This window comes from Euwallacea fornicatus, chromosome 29 (genome assembly GCF_040115645.1).
Source record: "Euwallacea fornicatus isolate EFF26 chromosome 29, ASM4011564v1, whole genome shotgun sequence".
Classification (NCBI taxonomy): Eukaryota; Metazoa; Arthropoda; class Insecta; order Coleoptera; family Curculionidae; genus Euwallacea; species Euwallacea fornicatus.
The window spans coordinates 711,653-733,656 of NC_089569.1; the positions used below are offsets into that span (position 1 = coordinate 711,653).

At 36.2% G+C, this 22,004-nt stretch overlaps 1 protein-coding gene across 3 annotated transcripts in view; it reads right to left on the reverse strand.

Moving 5' to 3' along the window:
- Positions 1-9,126: 9,126 nt before the first annotated feature.
- The window catches only part of LOC136347682 (lachesin-like), a 210,315-nt gene continuing 197,437 nt past the window's right edge, over positions 9,127-22,004 (reverse strand). For all 3 annotated transcript variants that reach the window (XM_066297903.1, XM_066297905.1, XM_066297904.1), the window contains 4 exons: positions 20,496-20,634; positions 16,368-16,516; positions 9,515-9,568; positions 9,127-9,455 (listed from right to left, as the gene is read on the reverse strand). In XM_066297903.1, coding sequence (XP_066154000.1) covers positions 9,349-9,455; positions 9,515-9,568; positions 16,368-16,516; positions 20,496-20,634 — 449 coding nt within the window. In that variant the 3' untranslated portion in view covers positions 9,127-9,348. The remainder of the gene's footprint in view (positions 9,456-9,514; positions 9,569-16,367; positions 16,517-20,495; positions 20,635-22,004) is intronic.

A 22,004-nucleotide genomic window follows, 5' to 3' on the forward strand; every position in this document is an offset into this window, starting at 1 on the left:
ATACTTGTTTAAAAAAAAGCCGCAAATTGTTTATTTTATGGTCAATGCTGAGTATAGTTCTCTCTTTTCGGTACAGTTTTTGTGGACAGAAGCGTGAAGTTGCAATTAACACTGCCTGCACCTACTGCTCGAGGACAAGATTTTTTTTTGTGATAACTGGGTATCTGGGATTTCCCGACCAGCTGGGTTTCGAATACAAGAATGGTTGAATAACCGTAATAGTAGTTGGTGCTCAAAGAACATGTTGAATGATTGGGTACAGTTCAAGACTATTGCGAAGGCGTGGTAAGGATCGTCTATTGTACCATACTAGAAGCGGTGTATCTATTACCGACATCAGTATAGTCCGGGTTGGTTCGCTCCCCTAGAGCCCCAGACAGAATTCTTTAACAGCTTTAATGCGCGGAGAGCCTCACCAAGAGCATAATTTTAAAATACTTGATGGCATAAAACAACTTTCGGCGCATGCATTTATGGTAAGATGTATGTTAAGGTAATTCCCAAACTTAACGGAACTAATACTGCTCCCTGAAAAATGTTGCTGCTAAAATATGTATGAATATTCGGAGAGTACCTACTGCCGCCGCGTGATTCAATTTTAAATGATTATCCGGGTGTCTGGGAAATCCATATACTTTTTTTGCAATGGATACCATTGGCGAATTCAATCGTCACAACAATGGCGCAGAGAACAATCCGCATTGTTCGTATTTTATTTGCATTATTATGTGCTGTTCATAATATTCTTATTAACGATTGTTCAAAATGCGTCATTTCGATATCAGGCAAAAGCGGAATTGCTTGAAGCGCATCTCAACAGGAGATAACAATAGGCTGTTAGTGTGCCATTAGCTTTTGTAACAAATTGGAATGTCATATTTGGTATTTGTCAAAATGACAATTATCATCTTATGTCAAACGTCGTTCACGTTTGACAGGTGTCAAATTTGTCGTTCCAATTTTTTAAAAACGACTAAGCTGAAGTGTGAACGCCACTTTACCTTAATTCGAGCTGTTGAGAAGCTACAACTGTTGAAAACGCCATAAGTACCAAATTTCAAATGCCAAACATCTTACGTAAAATAATATTTGTTTATTTATTTATTACATATTATTTATTATATATTATATATTTATATTATTTAGCCGATTTCATGGCGCCTCGAGGAATGAAACAAATTGGAACAGCATATAATAGTGTAATGTTGAAATCAAACTCATGCAAAGGTGGGAAATGTTTCTTTTGTTTTAATAAGTTGAGCATGCGCTGGGTTAAAGTCAAAAACTACCTAGTTGACAAACTTGGAATTTATTTCAAAATCTTAGTTATTACTATTTTTTTACAAGAATTGCTGCTTACATTTACTTACATGACAATAATTGGACTCGCACAACGACACTAAAGAGTAAGATTTGCAGTCATCCCTTAAATATATGTATAGGCAATAAAGTTTTATTCCAGTATTACTTACCAATCTTACCATTTTATATAAATAGAAGGTAACAGTTATAGACCTTATGAGACAGTATTTATATACATTTCATTACAACGCGCACGTACTTACCCTTACTTTTCGAATTAAACATTTAATAAAGTTGTAACACAAACATGACGCAATCAATTAGTGTTTTTTCTTTTAAGATGAAAAAAATATTTTTACAACAAGGAATAATGCTTGAAAAATTGCCTAAAAGTTAATTCCGAGTTTTGCACGCTTAGGAATTCTCATTAGTTCAATCCTCGATTTCACAAATTCACAAATACACTTGAAGCTATTATTATTTCCAGAGAAAGGCAGTGGCGTAGCCAAGGCATTGCCAAAAACTTTCAAATTTTAAAAGGGTGGCATTAATAGATTACGAAAAACTGTCAAAGTTTATTCCTAGCCCTGCACGCCCATGACTTTCCATTAATTCGAACTCTCAATGTCACGAAATCAAGCATCGAGTTCGATAGTTCTTAGGACTATTTTACACTAACGAACTTAAATTGTCTTTCGGTACGGCCTGCTATATTTGGGGTATTAACCGTGTTTCTTAGGCGCTTTTTACAGGTGATTAGACTAACAAAACGGTAAGTGACTTGCTTACCGTTTGCTACAAAGGTAAGTAAAATGTACGGTAAACCATGAAATGTTCGGAAAAAGAAGCAACAAAAAACAGGCGTCATGCGTGAAAACAGATCTGAATGCATAAATCATAAAATTTTAAACGCCACTTCAACATTATGAATATGCGACAGAGGTCATATGAGAAACTGCAGGTATGAGCTCTACGGGCATTCAGGGTTCTACCGATCTCAGACATAGAAGATTTTGTGATTTTTTTGTCTTTGATCTGGAAAACTTACTGCTTTTGATATATGAATCGCCATGGCAGGTACTTGAAATGATGTCACGTAATAGGTACCACGTAGTAATAAAACCTCGAGAAGTACTTTATGACGTTGTCGAACATTTCTGGAAGTTTGGAAAGTTTAACTATTCATAATAATCGGTTACTAGAAGTAACTAGTATATTACATTAAACTAATAATTAGTTTGTTATATGTTACTACTAGTAACATATTAACTTATTTGTATAATAATATGTAAAGCGCACTTACAATAGAAGAAACTACACAGGTGCTATACGGGGTAAATTTTTTCGATGTCCAATATGTTGAGTTTCTTGGAGAGTAGGAAAAGTAGAACGTCGATTAAACTGGCAAAAATTTCAGGTTTTAGGGGAGGAATGTAAATTAAAAAAAATCAACGAACGTTTTGTTTAATTCATGGCTCTGTAAATATTTAAAAAAATATATTTTTTTGTGACGTTTTAACCAAATTAGCCGTATTCAAATTTCGTTTAAGGAGCAAGCATATAAGGAATTTGAAGAAAAGCTATCTTAATAGATTAATTCGACCGATCCTGTCAGTTGTCATTTATGACATGACGTAAACTTTTTTTTTAATGGCGGACCTACATCTACTTTTCAATTTTGATTTTAATTAACGTTAAACCTAGCTCGCTGTGGATTTATGCATGTCGATTTATTATCGCATTAGATCAACCATGAAATTTCCACGAAAACGTATAATCAACTTATATTTACAAGTACCCTTTTTAGCTTACATAAAGCATTTTTGCAGTTGATCTCGTACGATAGTAAATTAATATGAACAATTCCATAACACGCTAAGTTCAATTTTGACTCATAATTGAACGGATCAATTATGGGAAATATGGAACTTGGGTGGCGCAACTGTTAGGTAATCACTTCAAGTAAAAATTTTCGTTGTGTTTACTACAATGGGGAAAATCTTGGGCAGAGATATACATTTAATTCGCATTATTAATTAATTTCTGATGCTTGGGCATAGAATGTACGAAAAAAAGATTAATAATGAAGTAAAAAATATAAACAAGTAAATACCTCATCAACAATTGAACAACACGCAGCTATAATCTACTTTGCAGTTGAGCAAGGGCAGGAAATCTAAGCAAGCTATAAATTTACAATTAATATCACAGATCTACTTATTAATACAATTTTGGAAATTATCAATTTTCACTTTACACGACAACAGTATCTACTGATATTAAATTATAGGTATGTATTAAACAGTACATTGACTCTACAGTATAATATGATAAATTTGTTACAAATTTAGGTATTTGGCATCTAGTGGGTTTAAATCAGCACCGAGCTACACAATTTTGATAAAGAAGCATTTTATTTATATCTGTACAACTACATATAAAACAGCTCGCTTTGAGTAGCTTTAGGAGACAGTGCTGCTTTCAGCTCGCAAACGCGTGCGGTAAAGGAACCTTACTGCACGTTCGCACTAAATCGGTGATAGAAATGATAATAATGCAAGAAACTTTAGTCACGATCGAACAACTTGGGCTTGTGGGCAGGTGAGAAAAATGACTTTTGGCTTTATGAAGATGTGAAATATGTCCTTTCGGACAAATAGAGCGAAGGCTTGAGTATAGGTAGTAATGTAAGTTTCAACGAGTTCTGCTGTTTAAACTCACTGTTAGATGAACGATCCGCATGGCATAAATGTGGGTACTCACTCCAGTACCACTATTCAGTTATACAAATATCATGCTTTGCCCTTGTATCTTTAACGGTCTGGCTTTCCTGAGTAACTTATTCACTTTGGGATACCCTATATAAAAAATTGTTTTCTCCTTAATAATACAAAGGTTGAGTTTTTTTCTTTGCTGGATGAATTGATCTCAGAAACCAGAAGAGTTACAAACTCGCTTAAGTGGGGTGTTAAGGACCAACACAAAGTTTCTTAGTGTAATTTTGATGGATAGGAGAAAGTACTGTGATCTGAAAGGAGTAAGTTTAAGTTTCTTACTTATCCGATTTGTCAGACTATCAGATTTTTTTCTATCGTTCGTGGGATCTCACATAAACTTACTTCTTTAATTGGAAACGTAATAGATCGTGACACCATTACAAAAGTCAATTTATACGCTTTAAACCGGCATCAGTAATGATATATTTAAAATGGTGAATTTATAGCCATTTTTTAGAATTAATACCACATTTTAACGCAGTGGAATTACGCAGATTGAATTGTTTTCCCGGAAAACACTTCCCGAAATGCTTTTGTAAGCTAAACATTTGGATTTTTTTGTGAACACATTTAAAAAAATTTATGAATGACTTTTTGCAATAAAAACAGATTGTTTTCAAAAAAATATATTTTACAGTCAGTGTAAAGTATTTAAGTGTTTTTGAGGAACAATGGATGCACAACAAATTTTCAGCTTCATGAAGCCTTCCAATCGTGGTCTCGAACGAAGCGGAGCTGCTTGACACCAGGGCTACATCAAAGTTTGCCATTAAATGGCTGTAGCTCCGGCGTTTTGAAAAACACCTAAGTTGCTTCTTCGATCATTTTAAAGCTCAGAAAGTGATCTTCAAGAGAAGCCTTAATCTACTATACTTCCCATTAAAAAAAAAGTAGATTTAAATTGGTTCCCTGGAACTACAATTCTTTCCCCTGTCAAGCTTTCCGGCTTTCTGCTAGTTTCCGAGATCCCTTTCGCCCCCTTAATTTAACATCGCAAAAAACTCACCCTGTACAGTCGATAATAGAGATGTTCTTGCATTAACCATGCAGCTTGTCTTTATAAATCTGCCCCAATGAGCATATTGAATCGCAAATTATCTATGTGGGAATTATGCAGATATTACTAGATGAGCTGGAAAGCGTTAACCCGTTTGGAAAATATAAATGTATTGAACGCATAAATTATTGCTAATAAGGTTTCTAAAGAATAAATTAAGCATCGATAAAGCTGGGTAATTAAAATACATAGAATACACAAAATATTGACAGTAATTACAATAGGGATATTACTGCCTGCTCTACAGCTCCAAATGCTACACTAATTGGCACAAAATATCGAAGACCTTGCTACAACAGCCAACCAACAAAGCCCCTCGAAGTACGACTTTCTCAAAAGGTAATTTCTCTCAAGACTCACATTTCAATAATTAAGAATTCACTGAAACAAAACTGGAAGCAAACACATAATGGGTTTCACTGTCATTCCATTTCGGGTTTCTGTAATATGATAACTAAACTTTCACTTACAGAGAAAGTTTTACGCTCTGACTTTCTGAAAATACTAATTATTCCTATGGAGTCAACGGCTCAACAATTATACTAATGGAGAATTAAGTTACTGGTGACATGTGGAGACTGAATTCGCTGCGAACACCTTCAGTGTTCCGCATAAATTCTCAGGTTATACAGGTTGAATTTAAGTGTTCAGGGAAAAGTTATTCAATTTTAAATAATATTTTATTTTGTTTTGTTTTTTTTTTTAACATTGAGATGTGCCAACATAACAATTCGAGCCAACCTGAATTAATTGGTGGAGTAATCTTTCAGTTATCCAACGTACTCATGTCGGATCACGCCCGAAACCGATTTGCGATCAGGTGAAAACACGCGTCTCGACAATACATCCACGGATGGAATTCACGTGGGTTTTTTGTATTTGCAAAATGTTTACATTTTTGTTTTTTCTTTGCGGATTCCGAAGAATAAGCCCATTCTCCATAAAAACGGCCGGTATGTTCGTTAAAAACATACTTATATACAGTGGTGGCCATAGAAATAGGACCACTACTGGTTCAATTTTAAATATGGAGAAACGTTTATTGAAAGTTATTCTATCTCGTTCGAAATAGGGTTCTAAATTTCTACAAGGTTGGTAATTATGTGTGTCAATAGAAACCAGGGGAATTACCTTATACTAGAATTGTACTTCCCCTGTTTCGTTCAGACAGTCAAAACTAAGGTGGTTATAATAATAGGACCAGTGTATTAAAAGCTCGTTATTTTTTTAATAACTTTCATAATTCCTCATTCATTAGAATAGCAATTGAAAGGTAAGTCTAATTAATTATTTCGAAGCATTTTGATGCATTTTAATAATTAATACACAAACAGATGGGGCGTAGAAACCACTGTTCTTTAACTGAAAGAATTAGAATACAGACACTTAGAGATGAGGGCAATTCCCTGCGTCAAATTTCTCAAAAACTAGGAAGATCGAAAACGTTAATAATAAATGCTCTCAAACACGAAGAACAACAAGAAAATCGCGGTCGTTAGAGGAAAACAACCATTTTGACCGACCGCCGAATAAAGCGAGAATCCCAAAAAAACCCTTTTTTAAGTTCCAAAGAACTTCAAAAGGACCTAAAATTGGAAATAAGTTCCAGAACTATCCGAAGACGATTGCAGGAAGTTCATTTACATGACCGAGTGGCTCGAAAGGTACCGTTGTTATCAAAAACAAACAAATTAAAAAGAATAAAATGTGCGAAAAATCATCTTCGCTTTGAAAACGAAGATGATAACATAAAATTGTGGAAAAATGTTTTTTTTTTCGGATGAAACAAAAATTTATTTGTTTGGTTCGGATGGTCGACGGTACGTGAGGCGGCCACCAAAACAGGAATTGCTTCCAAAACATACTCTAAAAACCCTTAAACATGGAGGTGGTGATATAAAATTGTGGGGTTGCTTCTCTTGGTTCGGTGTTGGTCCTATTTATTGGATAAAAGGAATCCCGAACCAAGAGGAATACCTTAAAATAATGAAAAATGTTATGCTATCATATGCTTCGGAAGAAATGCCATTAATTTGAAAATATCAACAAGATAATGATCCGAAACATACGGCTAGGCGAGTGAAACAATTTTTTCAAAATGAAGCAATTTCTGTTGTGTCATGGCCTTCACAATCGCCGGATTTGAATCCCATCGAAAATCTTTGGGTACACCTTAAGGCTGCTGTGAGGAGTCATCAGGTTAAAAATAAAGAAGAACTGTGGTCCGTAGTTCAACGGGAATGGGAAGCTATTCTTGTTGAGCTCTGCCAGCGTTTAATAAGATCAATGCCTAACAGATTAAAGGCAGTGGTTGCCCAAAAGGGAGAAGCAACGAAATATTAAACATTAGGCCATATTCAATTGCTAATTGCGTTTTTTTTTTCCTTTTTTTTTTTGATAATGTTTTACCGGTCCTATTTTTATGACCACATATTTATTTTGTTTTTATTGTTTTATTGAAGACTTTTATTTATTTTTTGTTAAATTATATTTTTGTATATTGTTTTCTTTATTATTAAATGTATTCTAGTTTTATTTTGTTCTAATTTTTTATCTCTTTACTGATAAAAATAAAAAATTGAAATTTTTGAAGTGGTCCTATTTTTATGGCCACCACTGTATGTCAATAAAAAGCCATTAAAAATGTAGTTTTTTGTATTATCTGTATAAAAATAACTTCTTCAGAAAGACCGTTTTTTTTTCTACACCAATAGATAAAGAAAAAGTTGTTATCTCCGTGGCCGAACTGCAGATAAGACTTGCGTTAATGTCACCAACACTATCAATGGAATTATTAAAATTTAACTCTAGTGCGATACTCGTCCCAATTAACCAAGTTTTCTGCCAATGATATTTGCTTTAATGACTATTTGCACCGACCCCTTTCAAGAACTAATCAACCATTGGACTTTGATATCGCAACATTTCTCTTTTAATTCTTCTTTCGCCGGCATCAAAAACGCTCTCGCACATTTTTTTACCCGCTAAATTTTCAATAATTGTAAAGTGTCAACGAGCATTGCACCTCACCGCACCTCTTTAGGAAGTCACTTAAATCTGACAAAATTTGCCGAATTGAAGGGCAAGGGAAGGTTTGAACACAGCGTTGCCAAATGTCATTTGGTTTATGAAAGATTGGGAAAAACTAAAATGTGTCAAAACGGTTGCTTTGAGCTAAAGCCGAAACGTGTAAGTTTACGAAAAAAAATTGAATGCGAAATTTTATTAGTTTTTTTAGGCCCCTACACTAATATCAACGAATTTGCTTCTTGATATTTAGTTTCTGTATCTTTTGGATTTTTTTTTTATCTATAGACTCGCTTTTTTGCTGGTAATTTGGAAACGCCTTTTATCCCTAATTCAGCGATGACCTTAAGATTACAGGTTCCCAGGTTTCTTTCAAATAAAGTCACCATCGGACATTTTTATGACAATTTGAGCCGGATTCTCCATATGGCTCTAAAATGACTTGCTACGTTACACCAACACACCATATTATTAAAAATATATATTCCGAAGATACGTTTGGAACGTACCAATAAGAAGAGCTTTTTCAAAAATTAATTTTTTTCCAGTCAAAAATTTTTCTTAAAAAAGTCTGATGTGGTGGCTTTTTACCAAATGGAACATTGAGACATTCAATCGTGTGATAAGTCATCGAATTGGGAATGAACAGTACATCCAACATAAACGATTCAAATTCAGATACGTATTTTAGAAAAATGAAATTAGGGCCAATTTCTCTGAAACTAAACACCAAACAGATGTATTAAGACCAGTGTGTAAGCCTGATAAACCTAATAACATTTTGTATTAAATATTTTATTTTTTACTATTTATTTATTAAATTTTGAAAAAATCAGTTTTAGTTAGGCTCGAAAGTCTACATACAATTGCTCCCGGACAAGAATGATCGTGAATTTCCATTAAGTACTCTAAATATTTTAGAATTTTCATGTTATGTTCACTCACTCTTCAATAAAAATAAAATTTTACAACTATATTTTATGATATATCATAAATTCTTAATACTAGCAGATATCGATACGTTCCTCTTGCGACGTTCTGGCCTTCACATTATACATATTCGATACAATAATTAAACACCACCATGATATTATTATGTACAATTTACAATGATATTATGTGTCTACCTAGTGAATAATCATCAGTTCAGTTTCACTTGTCATGTCCGTGCTGGGTCGTCTAAAATCACCTCATGAAGTATCTCATTAAGCAAATGATCACTAGGACGAACGACGGAGCCGTGGAAGTACCACCTGAGAGTTCTTTTGGGTATTTGGCCGGTTCAGCATAAACTAATGCAATTAATTCTGAAGTAAGTATACGTAACAGTTTTTCAATTATGCTAACTTACCGTCTATCATTCCTATAGTTTCATTTGGATTGCCATTAGGGCCCACTTTAATTTCTGAAAATAAAAGAGGAGAATAAGAAGTTAGATTAAGATATACCGTACAGCTCTAAATGGCTCTTTATTCATTAGTTTATTTTTTTTAACAATTCACATAAACTAATGATCTATCAACAAACAAGTTTTTTTAATATTCATGTTTACGTACTATTTAACCGAGTTTGTATTGCCTTTTTTATGAAATTTATAACTGCTTTTCTGAACAACTAATCGATAGATGTTGAATTGCACACACAACTTAAGGTGGTTTCGGAAGACCTTGTTTTCCTGTTGAAACATATGTCTTTTCACTCATTTGAATCCCCTTAATTTTCATTAAAACATTTTATGTAGGAACGGACTTACTAAAAAAAATGATCACCCGGTATATCAGACGGGAAGTAAAAAAAACCTTTTTCAAATGAACTTTTTTTCTTAAAATCAGCCATATATTCACCCCTAGGATTTTTGAAAACATATTATCAAACTCCCGGTATATTGCAAATTGATTGGGGAGCAAGACATGCCACGCTCAAAGACCAAAAACAAAGCTAGCACGTCGTATCGTTGTTTAACAGAGCTCAAATACCATTTATTAAGAATAAATTAAATTTTGAACTGTCGTGACGTGTAATATATTTTTTCAGAACTTTGTTTATTTTCTTTTCCGTGTTAATTTAATTTTTCGGACATGGAAGAGGGGCAGCAACCCTCTTGGATTTCTTCTGGACATGATTTTGCGAGTTATGGGCTCGTGTTACTATCTGATGTATTAATGTGTCACTACCACACTTGTTTGTTAAACAAGTATAGCCGACAATATTAACACTTGGAGAAGCTTATGGTGTATATTACATCTACAGGGTGTCTCTGAAAGACCCGGATAAAATTGTACCACTAATTTTTGAGAGGAAAACCTCACATTTGAACCTGATTTACCTTGGTCCAAAAGTGCATTGTTTGAAAATATAAGGCGTTAAAGTGAAGATTAAAAAAGAGGAAAAAAAATATTATTTACTTTCTAATGCTATTATCTGAATAAAATGTCGCATCGGAGAGTCTTTCGGAGCGAGAAATCAGAATTCGTTTGCATTTTCGATGCACAATGTAGAGGGCGCTGTCAACGCTCGGTGAACTCTCCTTAAAGGCACATAACTTGTGTATCACTCGGTATAAAATTTGTTTCTGTCTAAATTTGTGTTTTTCTACATGGTTTATGAAGAAAATGTATTTTAGTACAAGTCCCTATGGGTATTCCTTCTTGAAATATATTTAAAGTTTAAAGTTCGCTGCGCGTCTTAAAAAATAACTTTAAAGTACATATTTGTTTATAGAGCGTAGTAGAATAAGTTATTCAAGAAGTGGTATAGTGGAATAAATACATGTAGATTAAAAAATCATAAGGATTGAAGATTAATTGAATGCTTTGATTTTTTTCCTTTCAACTGTGTAATATATACCTTGAAGTTATTTTTCAAGACATGCGGCGAACTTTAAACTTCAAATATCTCAACAAGAAAAGTCCGTAGGGACTTGTACTGGGACATCTTTTTTTTTCGCAAAACGTGTAGGAAAGCATAAATCTAGTCAGGGATAAATTTTATACCGGGCGATAAAAAGGTTATGTCCCTTTAAAGAGAGTTCACCTGGCGGTAACAGCGTCCTCTACAATGTGCATCGAAAATGTAATGGGAGTCTGATTTGCCGCTCCGAAGAATCCCCCAATGCGTCATTTTCTTCAAATAGTGGAATTGCAAATCAAGTAATAAATTTTGTTACCATTTTTAATCTTCACTCTGAAGTCCTCTATTTTGAAAACCGTCCTCTTTTGCAGTGAAGAAATTTGAGTTAAATCGTCACGTTTTCACCTCTGAAATCGGTGATAGAATTTAGTACAGTCCTTGTTGAGATACCATGTAGAATAATTATGACGCTCATCCTATACGAACCGTACAGATTTTGGATTTGGTAATGCTGAAACCAACTCCAACGTATAACTTTTGATAACCATTTTATTTTGCTGTATAAATGACACTAACACCGTGTGATCTTTTTCATCCACCCTTCGCTCTGATTCGAGACCTAGATAAGGCAGTCATAACATTTCAGGCCACGCTAGATAACATCGAATATGTCTACCATAAACAAATACTGGAAAAGCGATTTCCAGAAAACCCATTTCCAACGCCGTATTAATCATTAGGGTGACGTTTAGGGTCCAGATTTCATGTCTTTGTTTTACGGCACTGCGGGGTAGGGTTGTGCATATTAATATTGCTCTAGTTACAGATAACTAATGATGGTTACGTATAAAGTGGTCACTCTAGACACATTAACCTCGACAAAGCCCTTTTAAAATTCCTCAATAAGCGCCACGCCAAAGGGCGACAAACGATTCATCATATCTGTATGGCCGCATGTCTGACCCATGTCATCAAAATTAAGTCTGATTTCTGTCGTAACCTCTAGAAACCTTTTGTGAAATTTAGTTGTATGACTGAAATTTCGTATTAAGGTCTCTCCTTATAAAATTCAAGAAGGCCATTTATCCTCGTTTGACCCACGCTGCGTCTGTCCTGCCAGAAATTCAATATCTAACTGCGTTAGGTATCTCTTAAGATTTCGTGTCCTTGTGCATTACCAGTTTTTTCCGGAATTTGCATACTTCTGAAGCTTCCTTTGTTTCGTCTTTTCCTATAAAGATTAGAAGAGTGGCCGGGGCTAATCTGATGTGTCTGGCATGCCTGAAACCTCTTTAACTAAGAGATTTGCATAAGATTAGTGGAAGTTTTAAGTATCAGCTGAAATGCATAGGGCCATAACATAACGGCCGGTCTTACACCGGAATCTTTCTTATTCGAAACCTGTAAGTGGAACGGTAATTGAACTTCAATAGAGACGTAGCGATATTGAGACCTCCAATAAGGGGATATAGAGTAGAGTTGTGCCTAATGCTCGTTAATTAATCTTCTCTGTCTCGCTCACGTAAAACTTTTCGACAAAACAATGTTTGCTTAACATCGATCTCATTAGAAACAGATTGAAACTTATCCAAATTACCGTGCCTGGGTTCTTAACTTGTTGAAGAGTTTAAACGTAGGAAACTGGACAAGGCCCTTGGGCCATGCCACCAGTTATTAATTTTCTTTATGACGTTCTCCGGAATTGTTTCACTAGTTTCATTTGTAAGAACAGCTATGGGTAAATTTATTCCGGGAGTGTGGTAACAAGAAGTTCACTAAACACGCTCAAATTTTGAGAATACAAATTGCCAAGAGGACAAAACGCTTTAGATCGCTGACGTGTAAAGACGAAGGGATCAGCACTTTTTAGCAGTAGGAACGCCCGCGAAACTAGCAGTAGGCAAAGAAGAGCGTAGTATAAACCAAAACGTCGAAGCATTATAAATTCGAAGACTGTTTCAATCGGCCTGATATATCGTCACTGGCTAACTGGACGAAAACAAAATTTATCGAGCAAAATACAGAAAAATGAAAAAAAAAATTGCGCACGAAACATAACAAAAAAACCTCCAACAGCTATCAGTTCCATTTGTGTTTTGCTATTGCAGCACATTAGTTGAGAGAACTTCAACCTCTAATTCATCTCAATACGGACCATTTCCTTTAGTAGTAATTTAACTACTATGGATCCGACTTAAATCAATTTTCTGAGATCGCGAAGTAACGGCACGAAACCTCCAGGGGAAATAACTCTACATAAAGTTTTAGTAGCTAATATGATGGCACTTTACTCAACTTCTGCATTTGCCGCTAACTTTTCGTAGCATCCGGTCAGCTAACACTGAGTTAGCGCTAGCGGAAAGGTTTAAAGCGAGTTTTCTAACAAACTTTTCTTTTGTTAAAAAGTGTCTTGCGAGATATTTGTCTGGGTTTAGTGTATCCACTTTGTCGTCTAACTAGTGTTAGGGCGGATATATTAACAGGATGATAAGTTCTGTCAGGGGGATAAGGCAGGTTCAAAAGCGTCTTAGTAAGGTATTGATAAAGGTGCCTCTAATGGTATTTCGCCCTATTTTTATCCGGCACGAGAAAAATCTCCGATTACCTAATGGGAAGTAAAATTGGCTCATACCTCCAAGTGCTGCCGGGTGATTAAGTGAGGCCTCTTTTCGGAGCGAGAATTAGATTTTCTTTTATAGATGGATGTTTTTATACGAAGTATGGGATATTATGGCAAGGAAAGGTTATTACGACGAGAGGTTCCCATGGTTTCTACGACAACGGTATATTACATTTTAAGTGTGTGAGATGGTATCTAGACCATGCGTGACATATTACGAAATACGAAACGAAGCGGATTGTTTCGAAAGCCAATGGAGTATATTGTAGCATTATATTTAATAAACCAATACGGTACAAGCATAAATACACGGCCGAAACCCTTTCTCGTCGACCGTGCCACAGCCAGTTATCCCCTTAGCTCTTGGAAGATGTAGTAAAGATGTAATAAACCAGCCATTCTGCACGCTACCTCGACGGTCACGTAGCTCACACCACCCCCCCTTTGGTATTTCCACCCTCTAATGGGGATGATTGCCGGTACAGTCCTGGGCATCTCTCCTCCAGGACAAGATTGGCCTGTTACTAGAAACTATACCCTTACCCGCCTCATGCCCACGACAAATGGTGAAGGCGTTAGTGGCCCGTGGCTGTATACCTTTGAATGTGGTGCTGGCTGAAATACCGTTCGTTGTTTGACGATATGCATAGGAAACCTGTAAATGTTTTCCACCCTTTCAGGGTGTTACAGTTTCAATTGAGTAAGGCTGATCAAGATATAATGGGTATGTCTGGAATGACTGTCTTTGGAAATATGTTTAAACTGACTGTCAAACAAGTTGATGGAGAAGCAAATATTGGGTCGAAACTGAAACATTCTAATTGGGATTATATTAGAGTAGGTCATGGGCAAGTCACAAACTTAATAATGTTTATGTCGTGCTGCCTGCGGCGTACGCAAAATGAATCTTGATGGCATGGCGAATGCAACTTGTGCAAACAAAATATGCACCCTTTATGCTGACAACGCCCTGGAGGTTAACAAGCAAAGGGTGATAATTGCTAATTTAGTTGCGACAGTGTTTCCTCTACCAATTGCCCTGATTTCCTCAACGTACGTTCTCCTCACAATCATGTCATGTGGCGAAGGCGCCGGTGGTCCGTAACTGCATACCATCGTATATGTTGGTGCGGTACCATTCGTTATTGGAAGGAAAACGCGAAGATGGTTCGTACGGAAAATCCCTAACCACGTCTTCAGTATGATGTATCTGCAGAGGTCACGGTTTGAAATAAGTGGTGTAACGAAAAATGTTGAACGATACTCTGACGATACGTGGTATAGACGGCGCCACTGGATCAGCATATTTCGTGTTGTCTGCAAATGCCCAATACTGCAGAGAGTTGGGGCACGCATAGATGGCGCCACGGTATCATCGTAGCTCGCTCTCAGTGAAAATCTAATTAATATATCAATAGGCTTCTCAACCGAGCGAGGACATCTCCTCCTTAATTGGCTTTCCAACTAGTTTTCCGTTGCGTTTCCATATTAAGACAGAGCCAAGAGCGAGCTACGTGTTTTCGCCGTTTGTTAATTTAAATAAAGCTCCCGTGATGTTTTTTCGAGTTTAAGTAAAAGAAACGTATGGCCCACGGTTAGTTTCCATGGTGTGTATTTTAGAAATTGCAATTAATTAAATATTAACGTTTTTTCAAAGGCGGGCTTCTCGTTGCAGCGAGCGTTCCCCAGTGGGTTATTTAGCTTATTGAAACGTAAAATAATAACGTTCCTGCGGTGTCATTTTTAGGTCGCTTATTACACTAGAGAAAAATTCCGTTCAGTGGTAAACATCCCTCTTTAGGCGGGTTTTCATACGGCATACGGCAGATTAAATCTCCGCGTTGAAGATTCCAGATATTCTAATCGCTTTCGTTAAGTAACGAGTTCAATTCATACGTAATTTGCTTTCGATTGAAAACTATGAACCATATAAATTGTAAGTAACTGCTTACACTTCGTCCGCTAATTATCCGTTCGTACCGTCCTTGGCTCATTATTTAATATTAATAACGTTCTGTCTTATTAAAGTAAAACCGTTTCCGTCTTGATATTCCTTTGCAACTAACCAGACAAATAAATTAATCTCCGTAGCGCACTACCCCATTTGCCCATTGTATTTGTATGTTTATTCTGTAAAACCTTTATTCGTAATGTTTATTTATTCTGTTCTTGTTTCTAATTATTTAGTTCCGTAATAAATCCATTGTTTGCCTCCCTATGGTTTTCACGCTATTCCCCCAACCTAGGATTTCATCATTGTCTAGAGGTTATCCAATAATCCAGGTATATTCCGGCACCTGAACCCTTCGCCGTAAGGAGGGCGTCATAGTGTACTTGGGTCGGTTATATGCAAACTTTTCCGTACGTTATGCTGCGCACATTAACTATGAGGGTCATTTTAAAGCTTCGGAAAAGCCGTCTTTTTTCAAATATGACGCTCTAAACTGGTCTCCTAAAACTGTTTTCCCATTCAAGCGACTTTGTAACTCTGATAGTTCCCAAGATTCCTTCACTAACCATGAAGAGCGCGAGCTGTGTGAGGTAACTGAAATATAGAAAGCGCCCGGAAAACGCATCGTTCCAGTTTCGCTCTAAATCTCGGAAGCCAGTGAGAAATCTGCAGCACAGTTTGAAAACCACTTTTTAACTAATAAGGGAAATTCCGACAAAAGGGTCGAAGAGTGTGTCCTGTACCTGTACTTGTGCAATGGGAAAATGTTATTTTACCACTTACTGTAAAGTCTTAAGGTTCCCTCTGCTTTCCCTAAGGAATTCGTTGAGACGCAATTATAGGTCCCCACGTCAGCCTCTGCGAATGACCGAATGACAAGCCACATGACCACTTTGTATCCGCTTCTACTTTCTTGAATTTGATACTTGCTCCTGCAAAAATAATACTTTACCGTAAAATTGCCTGCAAGTAATGGTAAAAACGTACATTTGCATAACTCTCTGTTATGCCCCGCATGTTGTATAAAAAAATATAGTTTTTAATGGGATATTAAATGGTGACACCATGAACAAACAATGAAGGCCCTATAAAAATGCTCTCCTGAAATATTAATATTTATGTCCGTATTTTATAAAACTGCTCTGCTATATTGAGGTTAAAATGAAATTATCTTCGTATACGAGCTGTACTGTGAACATAAATTTATAGAGCAATAATCTTAAAAACGCTCTTTTAAAATACAGAGTTTTCTGCGCAGGAAAGTTAAATAGTATTTACGTAATTTAGAACGAGATCATTGAATAAGAACCAAACATAACTGTGCTCTTGGAATTTATGAACAGAGAAGTTTTCATATTTGCGAAAGTTATAAAATTTATGTTTGTACTTAATGGGCGAAACCCTACTTTGATGGACGAGACGAAAAGGTCTTGACGCTGCTAGTATGTTGGGGCCAAATATCTGGGAAATTGAAATTTAAAGGCGTCTCTATGTCTCCCGAAACATAGAGTGCGAGATAGGTACGGCGCACACTGCTGTTGCTGCTGCGCGTGCGTATGCGCTGGTCAATGTGAGAAACGACCGACACCATTGATACGCAACTGACACCGACGCGGAACGCTTTCACTTTTCGGTCACATCTTGACGTTTTTGCGTCATATTTTGATGGAGGGAGGAAAATACCTGTTTCCCATAGTTTCCAGGGGCTCCACAAAAAAATATATATATATGTGTTCCCTTTATGATCAACGCCTGCATTTATTCGAAAATTTCACCGCTACATTGGCGGTAAATACGAAGTTTTTTTTGCTGATTGTTTATATAGCGTTAATAAAAATACCTCCATTAGTGCTTTGTTCATCCATCAGTCTAGTCTATTCAGCATTAAATGAACAAATACTAAAAGTGTTTAAATTAAAATATGTACGCTATTTCGCCAACCTGCCTCCTGCCTTTCTGAGTCTGATTCTGACTGAAAAAGTTATTCTCTTCGGCAAATAGGGATTTGCAGAAGCAAATAACAAAGAGGAGAAAATAAAATAAGAGATTTGTATCTATACTGGGGGCTTCTTTCACGAGCCCCATAATTCGACCTAATCTCCGGTTCGATGGGGGTCAAATCGTGTTTGATTTTAAAAAGTTTATTTAAAGTTAGTTTTGATAATTAACTATAAGTTATTTTTGGCGTTTCTCAGGTCAGGTTTGAGCTGCTCCTCCTATAGGTAAAATAAAGTCGAGCTTAGGAGTATATTTAGGAGCGACAGAGTAATTTAAGCCCTTAGAAAGAACAAGAGTTTCAGTCTCAGAAAGGCCTTTGTTGGATAGATTTATTACGGTGTTTGTAGCTACGTTGTTATTATTATTATTCAATGTTCATCCGAGCCCTTATTAAAGGATGGATGCTATCCTCAGTTAGTTTTAATACTCGCGTGTGAGGGCTTATTTGTTATATAGTAATTTCTTGTATAGTCAACGAAAATCCAGTTAACGAAGCTATTCTCCCTATTTAATTTCACATTAGCTCCCAAAAAGGTTTGATAGTTAAAGGAATATATTTCGTGCCTGTTTAAAAAGTTCCTATTTTTTTTGTAGTCACTTCACAAATGCTGATTTTGGAGTGTTTTGATTGGTCAACTTCATACCAACAAAATGTACGCTCTTCATTATTTGGGTTGATACCCCATTGATGTTTGCCAAGAGCCCTCCACACTTCCTTTTTTTTGCTAATAATGTTTAATCTGGGGCCATTTCAAAAACCTTTTAATAGATTAAATAATGCTGAAAATCGATTATGGTTTCTGACTTTTATGGAATTTTCATACAAAGTTAAAGATTTATCTAGCGCGTCATAAATTTGAGTCAGTATGATATATTCACTTATAAAAATTTTACTACCAGTTTCTATTTCGAGGCAAGTTTATTACACAGTGCATCGAAAATAAGGATGTGGAGATCTCGAAAACGGCAAGAGATTTACACCGAGTTAAATGGAAATAGAGAAAACGCCATGCATGTTTTTAGTTCCTGTTTTACATACGTAACACGAACAATGGTGGTTACGTTCAACATTAATATTTTAAAACTTATAAGCACCTCAAGTTTTTACATTTATTATTTACTTGTAAATTTTCATATTTGTAATAAAATTCGGTTCACATTTACAAGAAAAACCGTGATCTCTTTTAAACAAAAACGCTTGAAAATGTTATCGCGTGGTACATCGTCGAAAAGCTCTTAATGAACGTTCTCAAAATATGCCAAAATTGATCTAGGTCCATGTTAAAAGAACCAAATGTGGGACAATTATCTTGAAAACTAAGCCAATTATAAAATTTAAACAGTTACACACGTCAAGAGCCCAGAAAAATGTAAAACTTTTGTATGAAACCACTTTTTTTTTAATTTTTGGTTTTCGATTTGTTATGAAACTGAAATTTTGACATTTTTTAGATTTTTCCCAATATCTCGGAAAATAAGAAAAAGTCGGCAACCCTGTTTTCGAATATTAACTAGGCCCCGACTTTCACACATTTCCCCTAATTTAACCGGCCTCGTAGTTCTTACCGTTTAGGAGATACCACTGATATCCCGTGGCATTTGGGACACCCCGTAGCATGAATTTCGTGTTTACATTAACGCAATATTTTCATTATCGCGTGTTTACGTTATTGAGCGCCTGCTGTATATGTAAATCCTCTCTCATAAACCACAGACTGATTTTCACATGAAAATTAAGCCAAAGTTCACTAGAGTCGACCCGTATTTGTTGAGCAGAATCATCATCATCCAGAACGAGATAGAGATAAACACTGGAGGGCGCGCACCTGCTGAATAATTATACGTAAGATAAATAGTTAGAGATGCTTAAGGAGATTATAACTTCAGCCTGGGTAATCCCTCAATAATTGTTAAATAATATAAGTTTGTCTAACCTCTACAAGGGCGAAAGTAGCTTCCGAGCTATTTGCTTTTAGTACGAGTCTGGAAGTTAGATTAAGTTTGAATTAAGTTGCCTACTTTAGAATGTGTTATTTGATTTACTGTAGCGTGTATTTTGAGCGAAACTGACTCTAATATGTGCAAATAAGGTTAGATGTGACCGTTTTACCATTACCTAATTAGCTTGGTTTGGCTGGACCCCATAAATTGGAGCACAAACAATCTCGCACCGTTTTGTCGTTAATGAAAGTTTCATTGAAAAATAGACAAAAAGACTCTAAAGCGGCAGTTATCATAAAATTTTGATATTTTTGTCCAACTTGTATAATCCATTCAGGCTTTATTTTCTTCTTAGGATTCTAGCCTACTGCCCCCCAATTAAATTATTGCTAATCACATGTTCGGCGGTCTGGCCAGGTTAGTTACTTTTATAATTTCTGTTGGATTATTTATAAATCCGGATTTAAAGTGCTCACGAAAAGGCTGCTCATTTTAAAAATTGTTCAATACCATTGAAATATGTCGATATGGGGGCTAAATCTCTATGGTACCCGGTTGCCTATGATCCGAAAATTGAAGTGAAAAGGCCCTTTCACGGTGGAGTGCATAAAAATCGTCAAAAATGCATTTAATTTAACTTTTAATTATTTTAGTTCGGCAGAGTAAAAATGTTCAAATTTTCAGCTGCGAGAGTAAATGCTGCATTTTGCGCCAAAGGCACAAAAAACCATTTAGCGTGACGAGGCGTTAAATGCAGTTTCACGCCCTTAGCAAATAAAATTAATGTTTCGAGGGTCAACGAAGACGAACAAGAAAAACAAATAACGTAATTTCATGACACCCTTGGTCGCAAAGCAAAATTCAAAGCGAGGCCGGGAAATGCACTTTAACAACCAACGTTTGCTTCATCGTGCGTTCTATTGTCATTAAAATTTTACATTAAAATAATAAATACAAGTGTGTTTTATTTACCCGTTCAAAAGCATCTCCCCCCTATTTTTGACCCAGTAGTTGATGGTATTGGGGAAGGCTTCCACTTGGCATTCTAGCTGGACGTCGGTATTCAGGGGGGCTCCCAACAGTTGACTTGGCACTTTAATCATTGGGGCAACTGAAAATAATAATTTCTTATTATTCGATTTTAATTCCATTAGATTTTCTTATTTCACAACGTTAAGTTGTCTACGAGAAACTCCATCGTAGCCGGATTCGGTTGATTGGAACGTAATTTAATTTGCGTAAGGAAAAGCTATTCGTAAAATAGGCCAAAACGCCAGAAACATTTTAACATAAATATTTATTTATTTTTTTTCTCTACGGACTTAAGTGCGATAGGAAACATACGGGGACTAATGAAAATTGGGGTCGAGCGAAAAGCGCCTCGTACTAAAATTCAATTAGCGGTAGCGGTTTTAGAATTATGGGAAGTAGTAACTGAAAAGTATGCCCCCAATTTATTGTTGGGCATCCCCAATGGACTGCAGACGTGTTTTGGATGAATGGCCAATGCATCAGGAGACAAGACAAGTTTGCGAACTTCATTCTATAATTTCATCTCGTTGTAGAAACGTAGAACTCTTTCGGTCACCCTGTAGAAATTTTTTTCCTCTTTTTCGACTCCAGGAAAACAAGTTACGACGAATGCGACGCCTCTGTTGTGTAATCGACAAGAACGCCGGTAATTGTTGATAATGTCAATGAATGCATGTGAAATAAATAATAGAATAGAAAAATAGAATTTTGCAAGCAGCTGATGGAATGAGCAACGATCCAATGATGTTGGGAAGATTAAAATTTAATTTTCTTCGACGCCTGAATCTCTGCATTTGTGAACGGGGTGGTCACGTCGAGCACTTATTAAATTAATTGTTTATTGAAATGCACGCTTCTATTCCCTTCCGAAGGGTGTGCATTGACTGACATTATCAACAATAAACATTTTTTTTCGTCTAATGGAGGCTCCAACTCAAAATTCAATATGAGATTTAAAAAAAAGTTGCGTAGCTGACCGGGAATTTCATTAAAAAAAAAAAAACAACCGTCTGCATGAACGAATAAAAAAGTTCTGGTGCATCTAACACTCGACCTTGTGGCAATTGACCACTGCCCCTGGTGGTTTTACCATAATAGGCCCCGTCGAATGTGCCCCGGGTGACAGAAAGATTACACACCAAATTTCGTAACAATCCATCTAGCCATCGTCTGCAAAACTTAAAGAAAAAAGTGAGACTTTAAGAGCTTGTATCTCCAGAAGGAGACAATTTCGTGTATATCACCATGAATCGATATATTTTTGACCAAGGAGTATGTGGTTAAGCGCTGACCCCCCGTCCTGGGACACCCCGTACACGGCATCAGAGCTGCGTCAAAAAATGCCTTTCACTTGCTGCACATCAAAAATAGGCAACTTTTCTAAAAGGCGCGCTTCGCTGAACCGCTCTATTACCGGCGCGTCATACTCATTCGCACCACTGTGTCTGG